The sequence below is a fragment of the Eptesicus fuscus genome, chromosome 6, assembly GCF_027574615.1.
Source record: "Eptesicus fuscus isolate TK198812 chromosome 6, DD_ASM_mEF_20220401, whole genome shotgun sequence".
In the NCBI taxonomy this organism is placed as follows: domain Eukaryota; kingdom Metazoa; phylum Chordata; class Mammalia; order Chiroptera; family Vespertilionidae; genus Eptesicus; species Eptesicus fuscus.
In genome coordinates, this window is record NC_072478.1 from 97837514 (window position 1) to 97865061 (window position 27548).

Here is a 27548-nt window from a genome sequence, read left to right on the forward strand (position 1 = left end):
AGATAACTAGACTATCTGTGACAATACTCATAATCATGAGAAACAATTATATAATTAACTTATAGGCTCTGGAGATGCAGTAGTAAACAATGTCAATGAAGTCCTTTCACTGGGTAGTACGCAGTATTTGTAGTAGACATGTATGGATGTGGCTGCCTGGTTGATATATCTGTGTTCTATGGGAACAGAGGAAATCTTCAGTTGACAGATTCCTGCTATATTATTCTTCTTTCATAACTGATGCTACCAGAAATGGATTCTGGGAGTCATCCCTACAATTTTTAAATAAATTTTTGAATTCTGAAACTAATAGTTCTTCCTTTGTCCTCTTTGATGGTAATAACTAAGGGATGTGAGGCTTCATTTCCCTCTATATAGATAAAGAAAATCCATAGTGTAAGAGGTTGTAGCCAAGGTACATAGAATATGAGCATGTGAAGCAACCCAGAACCATGAAGCCCCATGTCCAGCTAAACTTCAAACCCAGATACAACTCCGCCCTTCTGATGGTTTGATTGTATGAGTTATTCTAGTACTTTTAAACCAGTATTCCTCTTTTTACCTAAACTAGTTTGAGTTGTGTTTCTATCACTTAACAACTAAATAAGCTGTAATGAGTATCATTAGACCTACTATGTACCAGCTTACATCCAAATGTACAATTGACAGTTATGAGCATCATCAAGCGATGATTTGGAAGTGAAAAAATATAAAGCTTTTTTTTTTTCCAAACACAAGAATCTATAAGTAGCCTTGGCCAATTATCATAACAGAAGTCAAAACTATTAGTTACCAAAATAAGTAGTAAAAACAATAAAGATATTGATATATGAAGACTAAAATAAAAGCATAAGACCCTTCAAGTAAGAAAAGATAAATATTGAGGTGGAGGATAATTAATATTTTTAAACCTCTACTGGGTAGCACACTTAATACAGGAAAGACAATATCTTAAAACAAGCACCCAAAGAAAAACAACTAAAGTGGATTTTATTGCTTATTGCAAAAGCTGAGTATAGTGGATAAGGTACATCTATATACATATAAAGGCCAAGCTGCTGGTACAGTCGGAATGACCCGGCCGGGGGCATGGCTGGCCAGCCAATCTCCCGTGGCCCCTCCACCTTGCCAGCCCTGATCGGACCCACCTGTGCATGAATTTATGCCCTAGGCCTCTAGTCCTATATAATAAAACTCTAATATGCAAGTCGACTGAACAGCAGAACAACTGGCGGAATGACCGGTTGCTATGACGTGCAATTACTACCAGGGGGCAGACGCTCAATGCAGAAGCTGCCCTTGGTGGTCAGTGCGCTCCCACAAGAGGAGTGCCACTCAGCCAGAAGCCGGGCTCATGGCTGGTGAGCACAGCAGCAGTGGCAGGAGCCTCTCCCAACTCCCCTGCAGGCGGGCAGTAAGGAGCGAGGGGTCTCATACTGTGAGAGCCCTGGACTATGAGAATGATGTCTGACTGCCAGCTTAGGCCCAATCCCTGGGGAGTATCGGGACTAAGCCAGCAGGCAGACATCCCCAGAGGGGTCCTAGACTGCAAGAGGGCACAAGCCGGATGGCGAGGAGGGGGTTGGCGGGCAAGATGGCTGCTCCTGTGGCTGGTGTGGGCCGGCTAGAGGAAGAAGCATTGCGGCGAAAGGAATGGCTGAAGGCCCTACGGGAGAAAACCAGGCACAAGGACAAGGAAGATGCGGAGCCCAAGACCAAGCAGCTTAGAGAAGGGGAGGAAGAGGGTGAGAAGCACAGGGAACTCAGGCTGCGCAACTACGTCCCCGAGGATGAGGACCTCAAGAGGAGGAGGGTGCCCCAGGCCAAGCCCGTGGCAGTGGAAGAGAAGGTGAGGGAGCAGCTGGAGGCCGCCAAGCCCAAGCTGATCATCGAGGAAGTGGACCTGGCCAACCTTGCACCCCGGAAGCCTGACTGGGACCTCAAGAGAGACGTAGCCAAGAAGCTGGAGAAGCTGGAAAAGCGGACCCAGAGAGCCATCGCCGAGCTGATCCGTGAGAGGCTGAAAGGCCAGGAGGACAGCCTGGCCTCTGCAGTGGACGCCACCAACAAACAAGAGTTCTGCAACTCCGACTGAGCCTGCCCGTGGGAGGAAGGTCCTGGACAGGGTGGGGCTGAGCAGGCCATCACTTCCCTTTTGCCTTCAGAGCAGTGGCTCCCCACCCCGTCAGGGGGAGCCCGCCATGGGGAGTCAGCTCCTTATCTCCCCGAGTGGTCCCACCACCCTGAGTTGGGGCAGAGCCAGCAGCAGCTCTGTGGGCCTGCGCATGTATGTATGCATGTCTATATTGTGGACTTTTTTTTTTCTGTAAATAGAATTAAACAGACCCTGTGTGTGGCAGGAATCTAAAAAAAAGGGGCACAGGCCAAACTGTGGGACCTCCCCCAAGTGCATGAATTTTGTGCACCAGGCCTCTAGTTATCAATAAGATATATATATATGTGTGTGTGTGTGTGTGTGTGTGTGTGTGTGTGTGTGTGTCCTACCTAATAATAGACAAATATGCAAATTGACCATACCTCAGACACACCCACAAGCCATGCCCACAAGCCACACCCACAAGTCAATCAGAGCGAGCATGCAAATTAACCCAAACCAAGATGGCTACAGCCACAGAGAGCAAGGTTTCCTAGGTAACAGAGGAAGCCAAGCTTTCCGCCTGCCCTTGCCAGGCCTAAGCCTCCACTCAAGCTACAAAGTTTCAATTATAGAAGGTAAATAAATTCAAACAAATGGCAGCAGATTGGAGCTTGAGAGAGCAGGCCAGGGTTGCTGCCAGCAACAGGGGAAGCAAAGCTTTCCGCACACCCTGGCCGGGCCCACCTGCTTAAGGCAACAAAGTTTCAATTACAACCCCAACAGAAATGGCTGCAGGCCTCGAGGGAGCCCCAGGCTTGGCTCTGCTCCAGGCTACAAAGTTTCAATTATAGAAGATAAATAAATTCCAGATACCAGGGCCTCCACTTGGGACGCCAGGGGGCGTGGCCAGCCTACAAACCACCACAGGCCCCTCACTCAGGCCGCCCCACATCCCAAGGGAACCCCCACTCTGATTCGGGACACCCTTCAGGGAAAACCAGCCAGCCCCCACCCATGCACCAGGCCTCTATCGTATCTAATAAAAGAGTAATATGCAGATTGATCATCACTGCAACACACAAGATAGCTGCCCCCATGTGGTCAAAGTCCCTGCCCCCATGTGGGCACAAGATGGCCACCACAAGATGGCCAGCAGGAGAGGGCAGTTGGGAAGCACCCGGCCTGCAAGGGAGGGCAGTTAAGAAGGACCAGGCCTTCAAGGGAGGGCAGTTAGAGGTGATCAACCCTGCAGGAGAGGGTAGTTAGGGGTGACCAGGCCGACAGAGGAGGGAAGTTGGGGGCAAACAGGCTGGCAGCGGAGTGGTTAGAGGGTGATCAGGCTGGCAGGCAGAAGCGGTTAGGGGCAATCAGGAAGGCAGGCAGGCAAGCAGTTGGAAGCCAGCAGTCCTGGATTGTGAGAGGGATGTCTGACTGCCCGTTTAGGGATCCGATTGCCCACTGGGATCGGGCCTAAATGGGCAGTTGGACATCCCTTGAGGGGTCCCATATTAGAGAGGGTACAGGCTGGGCTGAGGGCCAACCCCCCTCCGTGCACGAATTTCGTGCACTGGGCCTCTAGTGTATGTATGTGTGTGTATGTATGTGTGTGTGTGTGTGTGTGTGTGTATATATATATATATATATATATATATATATATATATATATATATATCCTAATATATAAAAACCCTGGGTCCATCATGACTGGAGGCTCAACCAACTGGAAGTCAGTCCTGTAGTCAGTGCTGGGTTGCCGTGGCGACCCAGCACTGACTGCTGCGGCTGCAGGCGTGGTGACCCAGCACTGACTGCTGAGGGGGCTGTGAATCAGGCCCAGAGAGAGGCCTGAAGAGAGAAGCAGGGTCTGATTTATAGCCTCTGTGGCAGCTTTTGATCAGCACTTGCCTCTCTCTTTCTCTCCGGGCTGGGCCAGCAGCCGTGCCTCCATTTCTCTCCAGGCTTCCACCAGGGCTGCTGATCAGCCCCGCCTTTTTGATCAGGCCCCATTGATAGGCCCAGAGATGCTGACTGGCCTGGAAACTGACCAATCAGAACCAAATCTGGGTCAACTGTGAGGAGCCAATGGCTGCCTAGGAGGCAGAGCTTTTGACGCTGACTGGCATAGAAACCGAACAATCAGAACCAAATTGGTCAGCAGAGGAGGGCAGTTGGAGGTGAGATCAGGCCTGCAGGGGAGGGCAGTTGGGGGCGAGATCAGGCTGGCAGGGAGGGTAGTTAGGGGCAAGATCAGGCTGGCAGGGGAGGGCATTTAGGAACGATCAGGCAGGCAGGCAGAGGCAGTTAGGGGCGATCAGGCAGGCAGGCAGAGAGGTTAGGGGAGATCAGGCAGGCAGGCAGAGAGGGTTAGGGGAGATCAGGCAGGCAGGCAGGCAGAGAGGTTAGGGGCGATCAGGCAGGCAGACAGGTGCATGGTTAGGAGCCAGTGGTCCCAGATTGTGAGAGGGATCAGGCCTAAACTGACAGTTGGACATCCCCCAAGGGGTCCCTGATTGGAGAGCATTCAGGCTGGGCTGAGGGAACCCCCTTCTCCGTGCACAAATTTCATACACTGGGCCACTAGTGTGTGTGTGTGTGTGTGTGTGTGTGTGTGTGTATTAGAGGAATATGCAAATTAACCAGGACCGAACAGTAGGGACCTGAGGCTGCATGGCACCTGGCCGGGGCGTGGGACCTCAGGCCATGCCCCCTGCCCCGTGGGGCTTGGCAGGAGACCTCAGGCTGCACCCCCCCCCCTGTGGGGCTTGATGGGGACCTCAGGCCATGCACCTCACCCAGCAGTGCTTGATGGGGGACCTCAGGCTGTGCCCCTTGCCTGGTGGGGCTTGACGGGGGACCTCAGGCCACGGCCTCTACCCTGCAGGCCTTGATGGGAGACCTCATGCCATGCCCCACACCCCAGCACCAGGCCAGGGGACCTCAGGCCACGCCCCTTGCCTAGCAGGGCTTGATGGGGGACCTCAAGCTGCGTGCCTTGCCTGGCAGGGTTTAATGGGGACCTCAGGCCATGACCCCCGCCAGGCGGGGCTTGACAGGGGACCTCAGTCCATGCCCCCCTCCACCTCAGTGCCCCCCTCCGCCCCAGTGCTGAGGGACCTCAGACAGCACCCCTACCCGGTGGGGCTTGACAGGGGACCTTAGGCTGTGCACCCCACCCCAGCACTGGGTCACGGGACCTGAGTCTGCACCTACTGCCTGGCAGACTTGACAGGGACCTGAGACTAAGCCCCTCACCTAGCACCAGGCCAGGGGACCTGAGGCTGTGTTCCCCACCTGACACTGGGCTGGGAGACCTAAGGATGCACCCCGCACCCAGAGGGGCTTGAGAGGGTGGGGCCAGCCGGGTCTGGGTCTCCTGCATTTTTGAAGCGCATGTGGGTGTTGGGCAGAGACTTGAATCTAGGTCCTGTGGCATGCCCCAGACTCTGACAGGAGGGAGATTTTCATATACATTTTACTAATGTTCTTTCATCTCTGACGCTTCTATTATAGAGAAAGGGCAAATAGCAATATTAAAATATTTCCTCTAATTAATTCCCTTTTAATGTGCACAAATTTCGTGCACACACACACTAGTGTGTGTGTGAATATATATATATATATATATATATATATATATATATATATATTAGAGATATATGTGTGGTATAGTATAACTGAAATAACAAGAGGATACTAAGGACAAATTAGAATTTAAGTGTCAAAGTAGCACAGAAACAGGCCAAATAATTAACTTTGTATGCAGTAAAATAATATGGTGGGACTCTTAAATAAAGATGGACTTAAATACTACATAACATTTGGAGAGGAAGAGGGGAAAAGGTATGTAAGGATAAATGAAAGGGTCATTAGGATAAATGAAAGGGTCCTAAGTGCTCCTAACCAGTAGTGTTAATATGGTATGCTTGGAGAATATCTGAGGAATTAAAATGTTTACTGGGGATATTACTGGGAAAAAGCAGTAAGACAATCTTTCTCTTTCTCTAGTCAGGTCTTTTCTTTCTCCTTTCTTCTCTGAACCAAGTAGTCACTATTCACTATCCCAGCTTCCTTCCTTATTACACTGCCTTCACCCTTCCCCTCACAAGCCCAAATCATAATTTTCTTACTCAGAGATATCTTATAGCTTTCTATATGCCAAACCCAATGGCTTTTCACCTATCCTCCTCCTCGGCTCTTTTGTTGGTCTGTGGAGATGGACAAAAGCATATCCATCAAGGTAGACATCCAGGCTTTGTAAAAAGCAAAGAAATTTTCTCCAAAGAAATTAAGGTTCCCCATGCCTGAAGTCAAGCTTTCATGCCTTATATCTCCTTTGGTTCTTTCAGGTTTGAACCTGAACTGACCCACTGTTTGCTTGCTATGTTGCACCTTTTCTATACTGTTTCTATTTGAGGGAAAAGGTGAATTTCTTCTCAGCCCTCTGGCTATGATCAAGTGAAAGGAAAGGTCTGTTAAGGAAAGCTTCACATAGGAGGCAAAACTTACCTTAATCCACCTTTCTTTTCCATTAGATTCAGTCAATCCCTATTATGGACACACCTCAGTCTCAGCTCTTTGTCACTGTGCTGTAATTATCTTTCTCCATATGCTTGATCAGACTGTGGGCAACCAGAGGGGAATGACCAAGTAGCATTCAACTTTAAATTCTTGATGGTTAGAAGGCTGCTTGCCATAGCACTCATCATATTGTGGCTAAACTGAGCAGAATTGCACCCTCACTCCCATAGCATTCTTCACAACTCTCTTTTATAATATGTAACTAGAGGCCCAGTGCATGAAATTAGTGCACAGGGGGGGGGGGGGCGGTTTTCCCTCAGCCCAGCCTGCACCCTCTCCAATCCGGGACCCTTCGGGGGATGTCTGACTGCCAGTTTATGGGCCTAAACCAGCAGTCGGACATCCCTCTCACATTCCAGAACCACTGGCTCCTAACTGCTCACCTGCCTGCCTGCCTGATCGCACCTAACTGCCGCCCCTGGTGGCCTTATCACCCCCAACTGCACCCCTTGCAGGTGTAGTTGCCCCCAACTGCCCCCCCCCACCAGCCTGGTCGCCCCAACTGCCCCCCCACTGGCCTGGTTGCCCCTTACTGCACCCCCTGCCGGCATGGTTGTTCCCAATTGCCCCCCCCGCCCACCAACCTGGTCACCCCTCACTGCCCCTCTCTGCTGATCTGGTCGCCCCAAACGGCCCCCCACTGCGGGCCTGGTAGCCCCATGCAGTCTGCTGCTCAGTCATTTGATCACCCCTCACTAACCCCCTGCCTTCCTGGTCACCCCACGCAGCCTGTTCGGTCATCCATTCAGTTGTTTCAGATGCGATGGTCGCTTAGCCACACACACACACACACACACACACACACACACACACACACACTATATTATAAAGTGTTTTCTGTGAATTTGTCTAGAGAAAGCTTCTCATTTTATGTTTTATTATTTTACCTTATAATAGACAAATATGCAAATTGACCGCACCTTCGCTACGCCCAAGCCATGCCCACCAACCAAGCCACGCACATCAACCACGCCCACCAGGAAACCGTTGCAGGGAAGCTGGGGTGCGGCGGAGCCCAAGGCCGGGAAAGCCGCCCGGGGCTTTCCGGGCCTTGGGCGCCAGCGGGGTGCCTGCTCTGATGGCAGGAGTGAGCCGACCTGGGGGGTCGGCTCGCTCCTGCGATCGGGTCGCAGGGACGCTGGGTGCAGCCGAGCCCAAGGCCACCGCCCAGGGCCAAGCCGGGACCCTGAAAGAAGGTAGAAGGCGGTGGCCACAGCCAAGGCCTGGGTCCCCGGTGCCGGCAGAAAACTGGTGCAGGCAGCCAGGTGAATGAAGGTCTATTGCACGAATTTTCGTGCAAATGGGCTACTAGTTTTAAATATATTGTATAGATTTCAGAGAGGAAGAAAGAGAGTGTGCGATATAGAAGCATCAATGATAAGAGAATCATGGATAGGCTGTCTCCTGCAAGCCCCCCACTTAGAATTGAGCCCGCAACCTGGGCATGTGCCCTGACTGGGAATTGAACCATGACCTCCTGGTTCACTGGTCGAAACTCAACCACTGAGGCACATTGGCCAGATTATTTTATTTCTTTATTGTCTGGTTTATAGTGAGTACTTATATAGTAGGTTACATGCGTGTAGTAAGCAAATAAATGAATGGGCAAACAGGTTAGTGAATATTAAATATAATTAAGTGATATTAAAATGATTATTCAGGTTTTGGGCATGAGAACTGGAAGAATGGCTCGAGGTTGGAAGATAATATATATTTTGTTGGAAAATATTCAGTTTGAGATGCAATGGGAAATCCAAGCAGGCAGATGATCTAGCCCAGAATCTTTTGTACTCCACCCCCTGTGCTTCATGAAATAGTTACATCATGAAATTGCTTCTGCAACTTTACTTGCATGATCTATCCACTTGGAATAATTCTACTTTTTCACCTCTTTTCATCTATTTGCCCTTCAAGATCCCATTCAGATCTCATATCTTTTCAAATCCATTCCCAGTTCTGCCCAGTGACAAGCATTCTTTCCTCATCTGGACTATTTTATGTTTCAGACAGGTCTTCATAGAAGGCCTTAATTGAGCCTATCCTGTATTATGCTTATCTGTACATGTCCTATTATCTACAATATTTTTGAGGCCATGAAAAGCAGTGCTAAGTTTTAAATTCTATACACAATTTCTAGACTGTTTTGTACAATGAAGGTATACCATATATTATGTGTATGCCAGACAATATATTATCTTAATGGTGGTTAGAAATATAAGACTAGAGATTTTATGAAAGCTCAACAGTGTAGACACATTTAGCACTGCATGAGTATATCAGACACTTTGGAATGATGAATATTAACAGGTAGATATGTGTTGGAAGCATTGAGCTTTGGGAAGTGGTTTGATTATCACAACAAAATTAGTAACTATGTTGTAGGGATCAACACTGGTATCATAGGTAGTATAAAGTTTTAATTATACCCATTTTTAAGGGATATATAGTTGAACTTATTTTCTTCTCTTATAGGTCAGAACTTAAATTCTGTATATATATGTGCTGCTGATCAGTATTTCAGAGAAATATAAGTTTGAAAATGTCATACCTTCATGGGTTTTGCATAAATTACTTTCTAGGCTTTTTAAAAATTCTTTTTTGTTCCCAAATGGTTTCTCAAGCTTGGGAGAAAATATTATGCATAATTGCTACACCTTAGATTGCCATTACTATACCAAACTAATCATAGATATTTATAGCCTGCATAAACTCTGTTTGCCCATCCATGGCAAGCATTTAATAAAGATAGTTCATCTGGAAAGTAAGTTAAATTAAATAATTCAAAATGAATGTGATGCATATTCACAAAAATGTGGTGTTGAGATTGAGCTAACAAAAAGGAAGTCAGGCCCCAGCAAAGACAGACAAGCTAAGATTCAGACTTTCTCTCCATAAAATACATTAAGACTTTATCATACCTTTTGTGTCCATTCTTTTAAGACCTTGGGCCTTGGGCCATTTTTATTAGTCCCTCTAAAATCTACTACAGGGTGTGGAAAAACTAGGTTTATAGTTGTTTGTATGGGAAATAATACAATAATCAATAATAATGCAAGAATAAACTTGTTTCACATACTCAAAAGTGTAAACCTACTTTTGCCTCACCCTGTACATTTCTATTGTGTGCTGCATAGACATGATAAAAGGTTATCCTCCAGTTGCTATATACGAATCGAAAAACTATATAATATAGTCAAATAAAATTTTCAAGGTAGATTTTTTTTTCTTTAAAAAAAATTGTCTGGCCCTAGCCGGTTTGGCTTAGTAATGGAGCATCAGCCTGCAAATTGCAGGGTCCCAGGTTTGATTCCAGTCAAGGGCACATGTCAGGGTTGCAGGCTTGATCCGCAATGGGGGGTATAAGAGGGGGCAGCTGGTTAATGATTCCCTGTCATCATTGATGTTTCTGTCTCTCTCTCTCTCTCCCTTCCACTTTGAAATCAATAAAAATACATTAAAAAACAAAACAAACATTGTAAACAGGTGAGGGCAAGACAAGCATGGGGTTAAGGGTATCAAATACAAAAAAACATTGTTTTTGTTTGTTTGTTTTTAGCAACAGGAGAGATAAATTCCAGATGTTTAGCTTTTGGAAGATATTTCCACCACTGTGCCTATGATGTGAGACTAAGAGCCATTCCCCAGATTACAAAGGCACTGTGTTTATGCTACTGTGAGCATTAGAGACATTTAGAATGCAGATGCCAAGCTCTTCTGTTTCTGGGGTGTGTGTGTGTGTGTGTGTGTGTGTGTGTGTGTGTGTGTGTGTGATCTCTGTGTTAATATTAAGTTTTTTAAATAGGCTTTATGAATAATTTTTAGTAATCTCCCCCTCCCCGTTTATTTAATTTCTATTAAGTCTGTAAATCACACCATGTTCTATGTCCTCTCTCTGCCAGTCAAATTGTCCCTTCCCTATTTTCTTGGCACCTTTACATAGCTTATTATTGTATGTTTGTGATGAGGAGGATCATTTTATTGCTCTCCTAGTTCTCTTTACTCTTTCCATAGAGTAAAATCTTTTACTGTTTTAGAAGCACTGGATAATTAGCCCTTTCTTGTTTTCATCTTCCTTTACTTACATTTACCCCCAGAGGAAAGATGTGAAATCTAACTAGTGATGGTGACTTTGGAGAAGGCATAAGCATGCATAATTTATTCATTCCCAAGTTCTTGCTTACTTAATCGCTTCACCCTCCTCCTCTTCTTTTTCCTGAGTGATAGAAAATGTTGATTAGAGTTAAGGGTCTGTCTTCTAGCTTGAAATGTAGGGGCTGGACTTTTTATCATTGCCTTTGAGACTCGACGTCCGAGGCAACAGTTCCTCCTGCAACTGGTGAACTACCTGCTTTAAAGACCCTATTTCAGCAAATATGGCCCAGAAGATCAAGAGTTAGGGGAAGAATTTGAAGCCAACTGCCCTTGCATTCCCACACTTGGTTCTGCAGTCCAGCTATGCCAACAATAGAGTTAATTTTTATACTTAGATATGTTATCACAGAGATCTGAAAAAGAATGGACATCACACTTATTTTCTAAGTAATTTCATTTAGTTTCTAACTCCATTAAAATAATCTAAGGCTGTGAATATTTTCAAAAATAGAAAGAGAGACTTTTTAAAAATACCCTTTATCTAAGCTTATTAGTACAGTGCCTGAATCTTTGGCAGAATGTTTGGTTTATTACTAGAAAATACTAAAGTGGTACTGTTGCTGTGACTTCTCAGATGGCTCTCTGGGAACAGTGAGTTCCACAAGGAGACTTAATGATACTCATTACAATATACATGTTAATCAGGGTATGGCTCTCTTGGTTAAAAGAAACCAGAAAATGGGGGGGAGGCATGGAATCCAAAGTCAGAATCTTATATGGGGGTCAGAAATTGAGCAATAAATAAATAAATAAATACTCAGAACCCTATAAATCAAAGGCTTAAAAACAAATTTAAAAAATGTTCTTACCTACATTTCTCCCTACAGGAAGCTTTGCAAAGGAGATTTACTGTGTATCACTTTAACCACACACCAAAGGAAGAGTTTACTTGTTTAAAACCCCAGCAAACCATATTTATTTCATGTAAGAGTTATGAAAGACAGCTATAAAATAGCATGCCTCCAAGTGGGGATATGCCTGCTTGTGAAAAGGACAAATGTTCCTTTAACAAATACTTCCATTGTCCCATCGTTAATGGTTCTATCATGAAGGGCTTATGTGATGATCCGGGAGATAATTGAGAAATTTGGAATACTTGTTCTTCTCTACCAGATCTGGCTTATGTTATGTCTGAGCCAAGCTGTTGACCTTTTCCTACTTCTTTTGTTAAGCTGTGGCACCAAAAGGATTATATATCCAAACAACTTCAGCAAACCTTTTCATCATGAGAAAAGTCAAGGCTTAAAATTCTTGAATACTGCTGCATTTACCCTATTTAATTGGAATGTGTTAATTAGATCTAATTGCGAAGTTGTTTTAATTGGAAAATCAAGCATTGCACTGATATTGGTGTGCATGATTAAACAAAGTAACTGAGGTCACCAGTAGATTGTGTAAGATTCATGCCTGTGATCAATTAAGTATGAAAGTTAATCAATTTAATTTTTCTGATTGGTACTGATTCTTTCCTTTGGAAATTGCCTGTAAATATACTATTTTATCAAGATGCTGTTTGTGGAATGCCAATTAAACCATAGTAGCTCTTCAATTTGTTTATTTTGGCATAATGATATTTTATTTCTCATTTAAATAATTTTAACATAGCTTTGTGTCACTAATTAAGACTTTCAAGTTCCTTGAGATAAAATTAGATTTTCTATTAAGACAATTTAATTTTCCTGGGGAAATAATTCAAGCAACATGGGAAACTTAACCTATTAGTTTCATTAGTGGAGTTGATAGCTTATTTTCCTAAAACATGCTACACAGCCCTGGCCAGGTGTCTGAGTTGTTGGAGCATCATCTTCTACATCGAAAGGTTGGGGGTTTGGTTCTTGGTCAGGGCACATACCTAGGTTGTGGATTTAATCCCCAGCCTGGGTGGGTGTGGGAGGCAACTGATCAGTGTTTCTCTCTCAAATTGATGTTTATCTCTCTCTCTCTCTCTCTCAAATCAATAAAACCATATCCTCGAATGAGGGCAAATGAGGGTTAAAACAAACAACAACAAAAAGCACAAAACATATGCCACAAAGCTTAGGAAAAGAGGTGTCCTTTTTTTTACATCTCAGTGTCAATGTGCTTTATGCTTCCCAATGACTAGGATGATAATTATAATTATAATGAAAATGAGAACATCAAAAACATTTGTATAGTTAATACTTATGTGCCAGCATTCTCCTAGTTTCATTAAATATGATAACCCATTTAATAACATGTAAATGCATATGTTTCTGTAAATTATCTATACTAATAAAAGAGTAACATGCTAATTGACCGTACCTTTGCGACACCCACCAGCCAATCAGGAGTGAGTATGCAAATTAACCCAACAAAGATGGTGGGTTAATTTGCATATGCAGGTGCCAAGCGGCTGTGGGTGGGGCAAATGCTTGTGTTATCGCCATGGCGAAGACGCAGGCGTTCCACACCACCCCAGCTGCTCCGGGCCTCTGGGCAGCGTGGGAAGGCGGAATGACGGCTCCAGGCTAGAGCAGAAAGGCGGCTCTGGGCCAAGGCTCTGGCCAGAGCGAAGGCGGTGCCGGCAGCCAGGGGAAGGAAGGCCCATTCTTGCATGAATCTTCCTGCATCGGGCCTCTAGACTTTGATAAAAATCACAGTGGTAATATCATCTTATATATGGACTAGAGGCCCGATGCACGAAATTTGTGCCAGGGGCTCAGGCCCACGCTACCATGGCGGATGTCTCTGCCTCAGCCCCCACCACAGCAGTGGCTGCCTCTGCCTCTGCCTCGGTCCCCTCCACTGTGGCTTTGTACAGAAGGTCATCTGGTCTAATTAGCATATTAAGCTTTTATTATTATAGACTAGTGGCCAGGTGCACGAAATTCGTGCATGGGGGGGTGTACCTCAGCCCGGCCTGCACCCTCTCCAATCTGGGACCCCTTGGGGGACATCCCTCTCTCAATCTTGGACTGCTGGCTCCTAACCGCTCACCTGCCTGCCTGCCTGATTGCCCCTAACCACTCTGCTTTCTGGCCTGCTTGCCCCCAACTGCTGTCCCCGCCAGCCTGATAACCCCCAACTACCCCCCCTGACAGCCTACTAACCCCCAACTGCCTCCCCTGCTGGCCTGCTCACCCCCAACTGCCCCCCTGCCGGCCTGCTCACCCCCAACTGCCCCCCTGCCGGCCTGCTCGCCCCTACCTGCCCTCCTTGCCAGCCTGCTCACCCCCAACTGCACCCCTGCTGTCCTGCTCATCCCCAACTGCCCCCCCCACCAGCCTGATCACCCCCAACTGCCCCCCACTGTTGGCCTGTTCCCCCCCAACTGATCCCCACTGATGGCCTGTTCCCCCCCAACTGCCCCCCACTGTTGGCCTGTTCCCCCCCAACTGGCCCCCCCTGCCGACCTACTCACCCCAACTGCCCCCCCCCACTGGCCTGATCACCCCCAACGGCCCCCCCCCCCACCGGCCTGATCACCCACAACTGCCATCCCATCCTGGCCTGATCACCCACAACTGCCCTCTCCTCTTGGCCCCTAACCACCTCTACCTTGGCCCCAGCCACCATGGCTTTGTCCAGAAGGACGTCTGGAAGGTCTCCTGGAAGGTTTCCCAGTCTAATCAGCATATTACCCTTTTATTAGTATAGATAGAGGCCTGGTGCATGGGTGGGGGCCAGCTTGTTTGCCCTGAAGGGTGTCCCGGATCAGGGTGGGGGTTCCATTGGGGGGTGGGGTGGCCTGGGTGAGGGGCCTGTGGTGGTTTTCAGGCCGGCCATGCCCCCATTGGGGTGGGAGTCCCCACTGGGGATGGTGCCGGCCTGGGCAACGGGCTGGGGAAGTTTGCAGGCCAGCCACGTCCCCATGGGGTGAGGGTCCCCACTGGGGTGCCTGGACAGCCTGGGTGAGGGGCTGATGGCTGTTTTCAGGCTAGCCACACCTCCAGCGGGGACCCTCACCCCATGGGGGTGTGGCCAGCCTGGGTAAGGGGCTGAGGGCTGTTTGCAGTCCCCTCCTTCGGTAGCTGGCCCGGGCGAACCAAGCCTCCTGCCTCACTCCAGCCTGCTCCGTGGCCACTGCCCACAGGCCCCTCCTTCAGTGGCTGGCCCAGGCGGGCGCGAAGCTTGCCTTCCTCCCGCTGATGGTTACCCAAGCCTCCTGCCCACTCCGACTGGCTCAGTGTCCACCACCATCTTTGTCCCACTAATTTGCATATTCCCTCCTGATTGGCTGTGGGCATCATGGAGTGATGGTCAATTACCATTTTTCTCTCTTATTAGTATAGATGCTATCTCCTGCACAGTGGCAAGCATCCATGATTAAGTCATAACAAAATTATTTGCCTAGGTCACATAGTTGGTAGGCACTTGATAAATTTTCACATTTAACTTTGCAAATATTGAACCTGTTTATATGACTGAATCTGTATCTTGTATTAGGGTTCTCCAGAGAACAATAGGAGAAATATTTATCTATCTTAATCTATCTATCTATCTATCTATCTATCTATCTATCTATCTGAGTTATCTTTAGACTTTCATTTGAGGATTTGGCTCCAGTGACTAGGCTTGGGTGCTGGCAAGTCTGAAATCTGAGGGGTAAGCCACCAGACTGGAAACTCAGAAAAGAGTTGATATTATGATCTTGGAGAATATCTTCTTCTTTGGGAACCCACAGGTTTTATTGTTAAGTCCTTCAACTGATTGAATGAGGCTCCCCCAAAATATGGAGGGTAATCTCCTTCACCTAAAGACAATGGATTTTAAGTGTTGACCACATCTACAATGCCTTTACAGATAATCTAGATAAGAGTTTGATTAATTAACAGGACTATGGCATAGCTGACTTGATATATAAACTTAATTATCTTAAATTAATATGCATGGTATATAAAGATAAGCAGAGATTATGGAAATAAATATATGACTCAATATAGTGAAACATGAATATAGTATTGTTCTGTTGCTAGATGACAGTGCTAATAACTTGGTGGTAGATTTGCAATGTTGAAGTTGTGACAAAAAATTGAAGTTTGGTTCACCAAATAACTTTTCTGAATTGTTTTCTTCCTTTCCTCTCAACTTTTCAGACTCCCTTGCAGTCTAGGTGCTAGGGGACTTATATTTGATGCAAAAGACATAGTAGAGGTCTGGCAGGGATATTTTCATGGCAAGGATTTCATATTTTTTTCTAAATAAAACAAATACTGCTGCACAGATTTCCCCTTCTCTTCTTGCTCTGCTGTAGAAATAAAGTCTAGAAGTAGTAACCATAAGGACAAAAGCCAAGAGCAGAGCTGTGAGATAGAAAGTACTAGTTTTATGGAGGATAGTGCTGAATTGTTGCTCTAGGCTAATATGGCCTGTCTCTGGATTCTTGTTATACAGGAAAAAGTAAAGGCTTGTTTTATTCTTACAGACTAAAAATGTCTTTGAGATAATATTAATGTTATATACTATTTATAGACTAAATCAAGATAATCAGTTTATATCCAAATATTTTCAAGTGTAGACCCAGCTCAGTGATAAAATATTACACATCGGTTAACCATTATGCATATTGAATTTCAGAAACTATGGATTTTTAGAAGGTTATTACATTTCTTTACATTACTGTATTATTATCTTACATCCACAACAAAATCTGGAATAATGCTCTGTATTAAACATACTACTATTTTTCTAGTGAAATATATGACATTCATAATGAATCAGATGAATGAAATAAATAAATTGTGTCACATCAGTTCAAGTCTAGAATTTGTGCAAAATAAGTTCATATCAAGGCAGGTTTTGCCACAAAAGAATTCTGGGAGTGGGGAAAGCCCAATTTTTGGTTATCAGAGATATTTGGATTTTGGAATTGTGGGTAAGGAATTTAATGTTATATTATGCTAATACTAAGTCACCCAGCTAGAATTATCATACTTTAGACCTTTCTTTGGCTCAAAAATTAACTAGAAACAGGGCCTTTTGGGCTTTCTGTTTTTGCTTATTTGTTGCGCAGCACATGAGTTGTCACTGAGAGGATTGGCTTCATGATGCTCTAAGACTAGGAATAAAAAAAAATTCTTACATAACTAGTGAAAGAGAACTTATGCCATTATAATGTGTAGGCATTTGAGTCCAGCCAGTGTGGCTCAGTGGTTGTGTCAACCCATGAAACAGAGGTCATGGTTCAATCCCCAGTAAGGGGCGTGTAGGAGGCAGCTGATAAATGATTTTCTCTAATCATTGATGTTTCTATCCCTCTCTCCCTCTCCCTTCCTCTCTTTGAAATCAATTTAAAAAACATATTTAAAAATGTGTAGGTGTTTGAAGACTGACATGTTTATCATTTCATCTTTTCTATCATCCTTATAGACCTAATTCTTTAAGGTGTTTAAATACCATTCTCTCTGGAACTAAGAAAAGATTGAAAGAAACAAAAGAGTGATATAATCTGCACAGGAAAGTGTTTCAGTAGAAATTATACATTTTCATGTTGGTGTTTTAAAAATGTAAGAAATTGTATCTTTTGTTTTCTAAATTTAAGAACCTAACTTTTTAAAATTTCCTGAAAATCATTAACACTTGTTTTATTCCTTAAAGAAAGTGAATCTGAAAAATCATGTTGAATTATCCTGCATCTCTTCTTTGGCACTTAAATATTTGCTTCTCATTTATATTCCTCCTTTCATGGTCCTAATTGAAGCTCTGTTTAGTCTTTTGGCAAAACACTTGCTCCTGCCTCTTTCCAAATACCATACCTCCATATTTTCCACCCATGGGTTCTCAGGCTTGAGGTACTCACTTATTGACCTTTTATGCTATGCCAGATTCTTGGTTAGACATGTTAGGTCTATTTTTCTCATTGAATTATTATAACCAATTTTGATAATAAATATCATTCAGTAGCTCAGAGTTTAAGAAACCTGCCCAGAGTCAGGAATCTGGTAAGAAATGCAGTTTGAAGTATAAATCTCATTTGTTTTCTCAATGTCCTTCTCTTTCAGGGAAATCACCACAGGCTATTTAAATCATTTTCTATATATTCTAAGAATGATCTACAAAGTCAACATAAATTCAAGCATATTTCAGTATGTAATAGTTTATATACTTATGCTGCAGGTTTTTAAGCCACAGAGACTTTACAGGTGTCTTTTTAAAGTTATCAGTACTAGTAAATTAGTATCCAATTTACATATATTTTATTTCTTTTTCTTGCCTGATTTATCTGGCTAGAACCTCAGTTTAGGTTGAATGTTGAATAGAATCAGTGAAGCAGGTAACTGTACCTCATTCTTGACGTAAAAAAAAAAAAAAAAAAAAAAAAAATCCAGCCTTTGAGCACTAAGTATGACGTCAGCTATAGGTTTTCTGTAGATGACCTTTATCAGGTTAAGAAAGTTCCCTTTTATTCCTGGTTTGCTGAGAATTTTTATCATGAATGGATAATAGATTTCCTCAAAAGCTCTTTTTCTGTATTTACTGAAATTATTGTTTGTTTTTCTTTTTCCAGCTTGTTAATATGATGGATTACGTTAGTTTTGGAGTGTTAAACTAGCCTTGCATTCCTGCGATTAACCTCATTTGGTCATAATGTATATTCCTGTTTATATAGTGCTAGATTTGCTTAATATTATGTTTAAAATATTTATATCTATGTTTAAGAGGGATATTGGACTGTAGTTTATTATCCTTGAATAGTGTTTATCAGATTTTGTATCAATGTAATGCTATCATTAAAGCCTGAGTTGGAAAGTAATCCCTTTTCTATAAATTTTAGAATAGTTTGTATAGAAATTGTATCATGCTCCCTTAAATTTTTCATGAAAGTAACTCTTGAACTTAGGACTTACTGTTGCTTTTTTGTGAAAAGGTTATAGACTACAGCTTGGATTTCTTTAATGGATCTAGGGCAGTTTGTGTCTTTCAAGGACTTTTCATCTAATCATGGACTTCATTGTCACAATTTTTTTCCCCAAAATACTCCTTGTTATATTTTTAATTTCCTGTAAAATCTGTACTAACACCACTACTCTCATTCCTGGTTTGATGATATGTGCCATCTCACCCTATTTTCTTGATTGGTCTGGGGAAAGAGTGACCAATTTAATTAATCTTCTAAAATAACCAGTTTTCTGGGGTTTTTATTTTTTAAATATAGTTTTTTCTATGTTTTATGTAATTAATTTCCATTCTTATATTTAATTGCTTCCTTACCTTATCTAAGTTGGGTTTCATTTTCCTTTATTTTTTTAGTTTTTTATGTTAGATGCTGAGGTCATTGATTTGAGACTTTTTTTTTTCTAACATAGACATTTAATATTATAAAATTGCCCCTAAGTATTGTTTTGTCAGCATTAAACATATTTGGTAAGTTGTAGTTTCATTTTTATTCAGCTCAAAATACTACTTTTCATTTGGAACTAGTTTTTGACTCATAGGTTATTTAAAGATGTATTGTCTAGTTTCTAAAATTGAGGGCTTTTCTCTGTTCTGACTACACTGATGTTGGCTTATCCTCATGCACTGTCACACCTGGCAGAGTCCAGGTTTCACATTCTCTCTATAGCTCCCATGAAAAAGAAATAATCTCCGTTGATAATAGAAAGTTACAAAATAGAAAGTGAAAAGTTTTTCCTCATGAAAACTTTAACAGATATCTACTCATGTCATATCAAATCAGCCCATTTAGAATAATCTGTGCATGAACTAGTCACTGTCAACAAGACAAAGGGTCATACTGATTAGCATCAGCCTGGAATTGAGGTCACCTTCAGCTCTATATCTGACTGATAACAAAGGTTGAGAAAGAAGGGATTCTGCAAAGATAATTCAGAAGACTATTAAGAATAAGGAAGGTGAGTGGAGACATACCACTATCTTGTTATTTATGAACCAGGAACTTTAATTCATCACAAAAAATTCTTGAGTCATTGGGTATCTAATCTAATAATAGACAAATATGCAAATTGACCGCACATTCCCTACACCTAAGCCACGCCCACCAGCCAAGCCACGCCCACCAGCCAATCAGGACGAGTATGCAAATTACCCCAACAAAGCTGGCGGCTAATTTGCATATCAAGACAGCGTCAAAAGAAGCCAAGAGCTGCAGAAGGGAGTAAAGCTTCGAAGAAGCAAGCAAGCCGGGAGGGGGGTGAGGAGCGAAGTCAGGGCCGGGGGCGAAGGGAAAAGCAGGAGGGCTGGAGGAGAAGGCGGGGCGGGCGGGCGACAAGGGCGGAGGGGAGTCAGGGTAGAGTGCAGCAGGAAATCCTATTGCAGGATTTTTCCTGCAACGGGAATGCTAGTAGTCAAATAAAAATGTTGAATCTTAAGCAGCAAAGTGATAATTGGCTGGATTTCTGATTGTTCTTTCCTGTGATATATTTGTCTTTTAAAATAAAATCATAGGATTTAGATGAATTCCTATACATTTTTGTCCTGTTGATTTTTCACCATCATTCCTGCTTATTGAAACTTTTCAGAATCCTGATTCTATCAACTGTCATATTGACTCACCCTTGAAGACGGAGGTTACCTGAAAGTTTGATAAGCATACCTCCTTTATCTCTATATATCATGTAGATAAAGATGTTTCACAGGACAAGGCCAAATATTCTGGTTGAACTATTTTTTTTCCATAGATGAAAACTTGAATAAGTAACCACTAGAACATGATAAAGTTTTTGGTTAAAAAAAAAATCAGTTTTTCTATTAGTATCTGTGTCAGCTTGAGTTAGTAATGTCAATAGTGAACATTCACAATCATATGATTATAGTCAGGGTTAGGTAAGGATACAAAATCAGTTAAAGTTCAGGTTTCTCTGTTGTACAGATTTCATGGTTTTAATAAAAAGAGGACAATAATTTTACATTTTGAGGCATCCATTCTATGTCAAAACAGACGAATTCAGTGCATTAAAATGTCTACCTATGTGGTATGTATCTATTGGTTCTTGTTCTGTAAACTGCCTACAGTGAAAGTTACTGGCTACCTGCTAACAATCCACTCTTGCTTCCCAATTGGTCTGGTACTCTGATAGTGTAGTTTTTGAGTTCTAATTCAGCCTTTTGATCTTTTATATTACTTTTATTAGCCCTATGTGTTCTCCTTTCTGTCAGTATGCAGTTGTGATCACATGTTTGGTGGGACATGCTGTAATTTATTTACTGATGTTGAATTCTTCTATATAAGAGAAATCTACCAACTCAGGAAAAATGCAAGTAGAAGAATTGGGACAGCATACCTTGTGGGCAAAGGCTTCATGCAGATTTTTATTGTTCCACTGAAAGCCTAGGACAAGGCTTAGGGCCTCCCTTACCCAGCTCTGTTTTTGCTGTTATTTTTGCTTGTTTTTGTTGAAGACCACACCACATCCCCACCATGACCAAGGCCCCTGTCTCTTGTTCTTGAATGTCTATTAAAACTCAAGGCTCTACATTAAATATTGCCAAATACTTCAGGACAGCTCTCTACTCTGCTTTCCAGATTTTTGCATTTGGACTCTTTCATTGAAACACTCAAAGTTCCTTTCATCATTCTTCACTTGCTTTCTTCACCATCAATATCATTACAACTGAGAAGCTTCCCACATGAAAGTATGAAAATAAGACCTAATTATTGCTCAAAGTTTAGGTTGATTACCGTAAAATAATATACCCTTCTTCTGAATTATTATGATGCCCTTTCTAGGTGTTTATAAGTATTACCTCAATTTTGCCACTCTATTTAAATACAGACGTTCTTCTTTTCAAAAGTCACTTAAAATTCATACTTATAGTTTTTATTTTGAATAGTACAATCACTGTTAATTCATTAAAAAGGAAAGAATCAGCCTTTGAGAATTCTGAATTATATCTTTAGATTATATCATCATATACTATTCATATATTATGTCTAAAAGAAGATATATCCCTTAGGACATGATTTATTATAATTAGTATTTCTTGCTTGGATATATGAATCTCTAATGCAGTGTGATTAAGTTTATTTATAATGTGCACTACTAAGATTATTAATTTCAGTACATTTGTGGTTGTCACATTTGTTTACAGATATTATGAAGTATGTAGAATATGCTCAGATGTATTATTTTATAAATATGTTTAAATATTTCATTACTGACATCAGAAATTTGGAGATAAAAATAAAGGAAATTAAGTTTATAGTTCTTGTTTGTTTGTTTTTTAAATGCTTCTTATTCCATGAATTTCTATCCTCTCTTGTTTGTGCTATAATTATTTAGAAAAAAATATAGATAGCTAGATAGATAAGGAGGAAGGGAGAGAGGTGTAAATCTCTAATCAAAATTTGCATATTTTTTCTTTTTAAAAATTTAAAAAATAGATTTAGACCTCAAAAAAGTGTGAACCAAATAATTCCTTCTCAAAATAGAAACACTTTTTGCAGGATGGAGACAATATTGACTTAACTTCTCACAATACTCTTCAGTATTGAACTTGACCTTGAATGTGATTGCTCTTCTAGCCGCAAGTGCTTTTCTTAAATATATGATGCCTACTGTGTTGTCAAATGGATAGCAGATCTAAATTGTGCAAAATTAGAGTAAGAGTACAGCCAGGTGCCTAGAGTTTGTGAAGACCAGATCCAACCCTGTTGCGATGAAGTGTTAAGTTGAAAAGATGGTTAGTCATAAAAAAATCCCCCACCATGTACTCAGTTCCACCTAAATTCACCTGGTTCATGCAGGCTCCACTTCTTTGCTTGAGGTGAAATTCACATGAACTTTAAATGCTTGATCAGAAATATTTCCTTGGCTTTGCCTGGCCTGAAAGAACTAGAGAGAGAAAAAGCTCTGGACCAGGGGCATCCTGCTGGCCAATTGTTGCTATTTTGTTTCCTGACCTCTCAATAGGGGTGTTTATTGTGTATTCATTTCCTGCCCCCCTTCCCCCCAAAAAAAAAACCACCCAAACCAATATAACAACAACAACAATACCATCAAATAAACCTTCCAATCTAGAGGTAGAGATCTCCTTTCTGTCTTCCATTTAGAAACCACTGATGCTAAGTCCAGAAAATGCTGAACTTGCTCTGATTATTTGTAGTGCCAGGACCATTGGCATCAGCAGCTTCTTATAAAAAAAGGTTGCAACCTGGGTTGGAACTGGAACTATAAAATAATCATTAGAGAAGATTTTGGTGAGAACTAGAGACCTGGATCCAGATAAGTGGGAACAGGAGAGGACAGTATAACTGCCCAAAGACAGAACCAACTAGTGAAACCGAACATGGCATTTTGGAAGGACTTTAAAATTATAGACATAAGGAATTTTCCTCAAGATCATACACCAAAATACCACTAAATACAAAGGCTGATGCTCTTTTATGCCTTTCTTACCAAATGAGAGGTAAAAAGTGTAAGGAGAGGTGAAGCACAGAGAAGAATGGGTCAGAACAAGATAAACGTGGTGACGGGGGCACGTTAAGATAGGTGGCTTTGTACCATGGAAAGAGCTAGAGGTACTATAGTGTATAAAACCTGACATAATCTCTGGAGTCTTTATTTCAGTAAAAAAAAAAATGACATGCATCAGTATAAAATTATAGCTATGTTATTGCTGGAAATGAGTGTTGGGTGATGAGAGATTATAACAGGGAAACCACAATGAGATACAGGTAATGCCTCAGTGAGAGAGTCCTTTCTAAGCTGAGGTAAGATGGAAGCGAAGTACTTTGTGAAGAAGGGGGAGGCAGAAAAACATCTGGGCGGAGAAAACTATATGCCAAAGACTTTATGGCTGGAGGGAGTGTATTAGTTGTGAAGGATTAAAAATATGGAGCAGAAGAATGAAAATGAGCATAGAAAGAGGTGAGGACCCAAGTCTGATTGTCCAGGGTCTTGGAAGCCCATGAAGACACCTTGTCTGAACGGAAACCAAACTGCAGTGTGAACAGGGGACTTGCTGTCAGTAAGAACCAGTATAGGCTGGCTGGTCAGGGACTATGTTTAGGAATGAAGAGGAAGTGGAGATGGACTGGTCCAGGTCCTAGGGAGAAAGAGGAGGGGAGGGGAGGGGAGGGGAGAAGGGGGAGAAGAGGATAGAAATGGGAGGGGAGAGGAAAAGAGAGATATTTTTAAAGAGCACCAGACAAACTTAAGCAGAATTTCCACAGGTAGAACAGAATATATAATCACTACAAATTAGATGCTGTTTCCACCCCTCCCTAAATATAGATTTCATTTGCATCATCATCTTGTCTGCTAAATGTCATTTTTAAAATGTGAATTTTTAAATGTCAGCTAACAAGGAAGTTTGACTTCTCAATCTCGCCTGTTATTCTGACTGTGCCAGTCTATTATTAAGGACATTTTTAGCAGTTGATTGCTGATATTACTAATTAAGCATCCGTTGGTGTAAATTGATTAAAGGTGACATGATTTTTTTTAGAAAATCTTGTGGCAGAGAATCTGCTGGATAGTGCTTATCCCTGTCTTGGCCAAATGCATTAAGCAGATTTGCACAAAGAAATATAATTGTAATGTAATCGTTGAAACTCATGCTGAGCCACACATTACATGCTCTTAAAGACCATTGCTCAGGGGTTTCATAGAAGAAATTTCGGCTTCGGATAGAAGATTGGATGAGAAACCTAGACAAACCAGAAAAGCTTTAAAGTCTCTCTAACTTGATGCTATAATTCCAGTGACCCTTCTCCATTCAACATGAGCAAATCAGAATGGACTTACTTAGATACTTCCTCAAAAAGACTCAATTAACTGCTGCAGCCACAGTCACAATCAAATTATGTAGCCTGTGAAAAACCTGGCTCTCTAATTAATGTTGTAGCATATGTGCATTAATCTGTTTGCTCCTCCAGTTCTCTAATGAGACACAAACTCACTACAAGGTCTTCCTTAAGAAACACTAAACCGACTGACTGGGCATGACACTATTACATAATTAAGAAAATGGTGATGATTTTGAAATCCCTATGCTGTTATTTTTCTTTAAAGAAAAGGGTTTTGAAGATTTGCTGAAGGGCTCAAGAAAGGATGTAAATTTAACAGTTAGCAACCTTTGACTACACAAAAAGGGGATTGGATGGCATCAAGGTTGCCAGACAGAATTTCCCCCAAACAGTCCAAGAGATGTGGAAATTCAAGAAAATAAATCTGCATCAGAGAAAATGGTCTGTTTACAGTGACATCTAGTGGTATTGATGTCCATGCTCACCCATTCCATCAGAATTCCCAAGGAAGATAACAAATACAGAAACTATATTATTTTATTGTTTTTATCAGTACAAACATGTAATAGATGAAAGGTGTAATTGGAGTGACAGGAATAAGTAATTCACAGCATGGGGCATGAATGGAATCATCTGGTGATGTGAAGAACCTGAATTTGAAAGTGGTATTAGGAGAATGGATTATGGCTGGCTGGCTGATGAGCACAAAAAGGGGAATGATGTCTACTCTTCTGTATATATGTGTATTTTTTTATGTTAAAACATGTGACAATATGTTATTTTTTTTCATATCTTTATTTTAGATGAATGAAACCAATCAATCAGGAGATTCATGGTATAAATACCTTTGTGAAAAATGAATCAATCATCTAGTGGTAGATTTATCTTAAATTAAGATATCTACAAGGACTATAGTCCCAAATGGTTATAATACAGAATACTGGCAACCTCTCTTTTCTGATAGCTTACACTGGGAGAGTTTTACTCACTCTGCTAAAAAGATGTGTGTGCAGGGTTTGAGGGGGCAGTGGGGATATAAAGCACAACACAATTATAAGTTTGTCCTGACACAGTAGACTTTTGTTTAAAACACATTTTTTCATGGTAAAGATGAAAAGAAAACTTAATATCCTAATATATAAAAACCCTGGGTTGTAACAACCAGTAACGACCGAGGCTCAACCAACCGGAAGTCAGTCCTGCTGACTGTTTCTGATGCAGGTGTGGTGCCCCAGCACTGACTGCTGAGGGGTCTGTGAGTCAGGGCCAGAAGGAGGCCTGAAGAGAGAAGCAGGGACTGACCTGTTGCCTCTGTGGCAGCTTTTGATCGGCACTTGCCTCTCTCCTTCTCTCCCAGTCTGGCCAGTAGCCTCACCTCCATTTCTCTCTAGGCCTCCACCGGGGCTGCTGATCAGTCCCACCTTTCTGATCAGGCCAAGTTCGTAGGCCCAGAGACACTGACTGGCATAGGAACTGACCAATCAGAACCAAATGTGGGTGCTGTGAAGAACCAATGGCTGCCTAGGAGGCAGAGCTTTTGACATTGATTGGCATAGGAACTAACCAATCAGAACCAAATGTGGGTGCTGTGAAGAACCAATAGCTGCCTAGGATGTGGAGCTTCTGGAGCTGACTGGCATACACACCGACCAATCAGAACCAAATCTGGGTGCTGTGGGGAGTGGAGCTTTTGATGCTGACTGGCATAGACACCAACCAATCAGAACCAAATTGGCCAACAGAGGAGGGCAGTTTGGGGCGAGATCAGGCCTGCAGGGGAGGGCAGTTGGGGGCAACATCAGGCCAGCAGGGGAGGGCCATTGAGGGTGAGATCAGGCCAGCAGGGGAGGGCAGTTAGGGGTGATCAGGCTGGCAGGCAGAGGCAGTTAGGGGCAATCAGGCAGGCAGGCAGGTGAGCAGTTAGGAGCCAGCAGTCCCAGATTGCGAGAGGGATGTCCGACTGCTGGTTTAGGCCCGATCCCACAGGCCTAAACCGGCAGTCAGACATCCCCCAAGGGGAGAGGGTGCAGGCTGGGCTGAGGGAACCCCCCCTCCATGCACAAATTTTGTGCACCGGGCTTCTAGTTTGAAATAAAATGTACTTTGATATAGTAAACAAAAACAAAACTTAGAGGCTCTTTACAATCAAGGGGCTGATGGAATTGCTAAGTAATAGTCCCTTGAATTGCTTCAGGGGTGAAGTAATTTTGACAAGCAATGCTTTTGCTTTGCACCAGTTCTGAAACTTGTTCTCAGGGAGCCCACAGAGAAATTCATTCTTTGTGCTACTCTTATCATAGCTTCTGGATCATTTTAAGGCAGACCTCATCCATGTGGACAGATGGCTTCACTCAACAACTCATTCAACTAACATAGGTGGCTACTCATGTGCCAAACACTGTGAATGAACCTGAACCAGTACAAGCTCTCAATGCTTGAAACTTCATGTCTTCACCTCTTTTCCTAAAATAAAAAAGGAGTCTTACCTAAGTATCTCTAGTACCATCCCATGGGCATCTTTCAGCAGTTGCCATCAATATTCTCTGTGATTAAATATAAAGTTTCAGAGTGTCCTTGAAGTTTATGTCTGTCCACCTATACCCCATCTACTTCCAGGCACATAAAAATGCCTTTGACCTTGGAGACCATCTTTTCCCTTCACAAGATAAATCGCACACAGCCTGACTCAGTAAGCATTACTTCAAAAGCTCACCATTCTACTTTATTTTCCCATGTGATAACCATTTTGCCTGCAAGTGTCCTGGGTAGATATTTTGAAAGACCAAATGTGACAATAATTTGTCCAAGTTCTACTCTGAGTATTGAAAAACAAAATAGGAAAAAAAAAACCATACCTTCTCCTTATGTAATAAAGTTAAATAACTTGAATTTTTCAGACAGTAGAATTTATCATTGAAGCATAAATTAGTTCTACAGTGGCATGATTTAAATACCACTTTTGCCCACAGAAAGGGAATTATGGTAAACAGATTCATAGAATTTCTATCCCAAAAATGTGTCTGGGTGTTGTAGGGCATAGCCACAGGCAGA

At 42.6% G+C, this 27548-nt stretch overlaps 1 protein-coding gene and 1 long non-coding RNA gene across 4 annotated transcripts in view; both read left to right on the forward strand.

The window, feature by feature from the left end:
• LOC129149516 (uncharacterized) overlaps positions 1 to 27548 on the forward strand; it is a 1442660-nt gene that overhangs the window by 648153 nt on the left and 766959 nt on the right. The gene's annotated exons all lie outside the window — the stretch shown is intronic.
• On the forward strand, positions 1592 to 2279 carry LOC103291575 (coiled-coil domain-containing protein 12-like). The gene has a single exon (XM_054718125.1). It carries the CDS (start codon positions 1595 to 1597, stop codon positions 2093 to 2095), a length of 501 nt encoding a protein of 166 aa, XP_054574100.1. The 5' UTR covers positions 1592 to 1594; the 3' UTR covers positions 2096 to 2279.

Excerpts from the sequence above, each read along its gene's own strand:
- LOC103291575 (XM_054718125.1), top strand. The coding sequence starts at position 1,595 with ATGGCTGCTCCTGTGGCTGGTGTGGGCCGGCTAGAGGAAGAAGCATTG.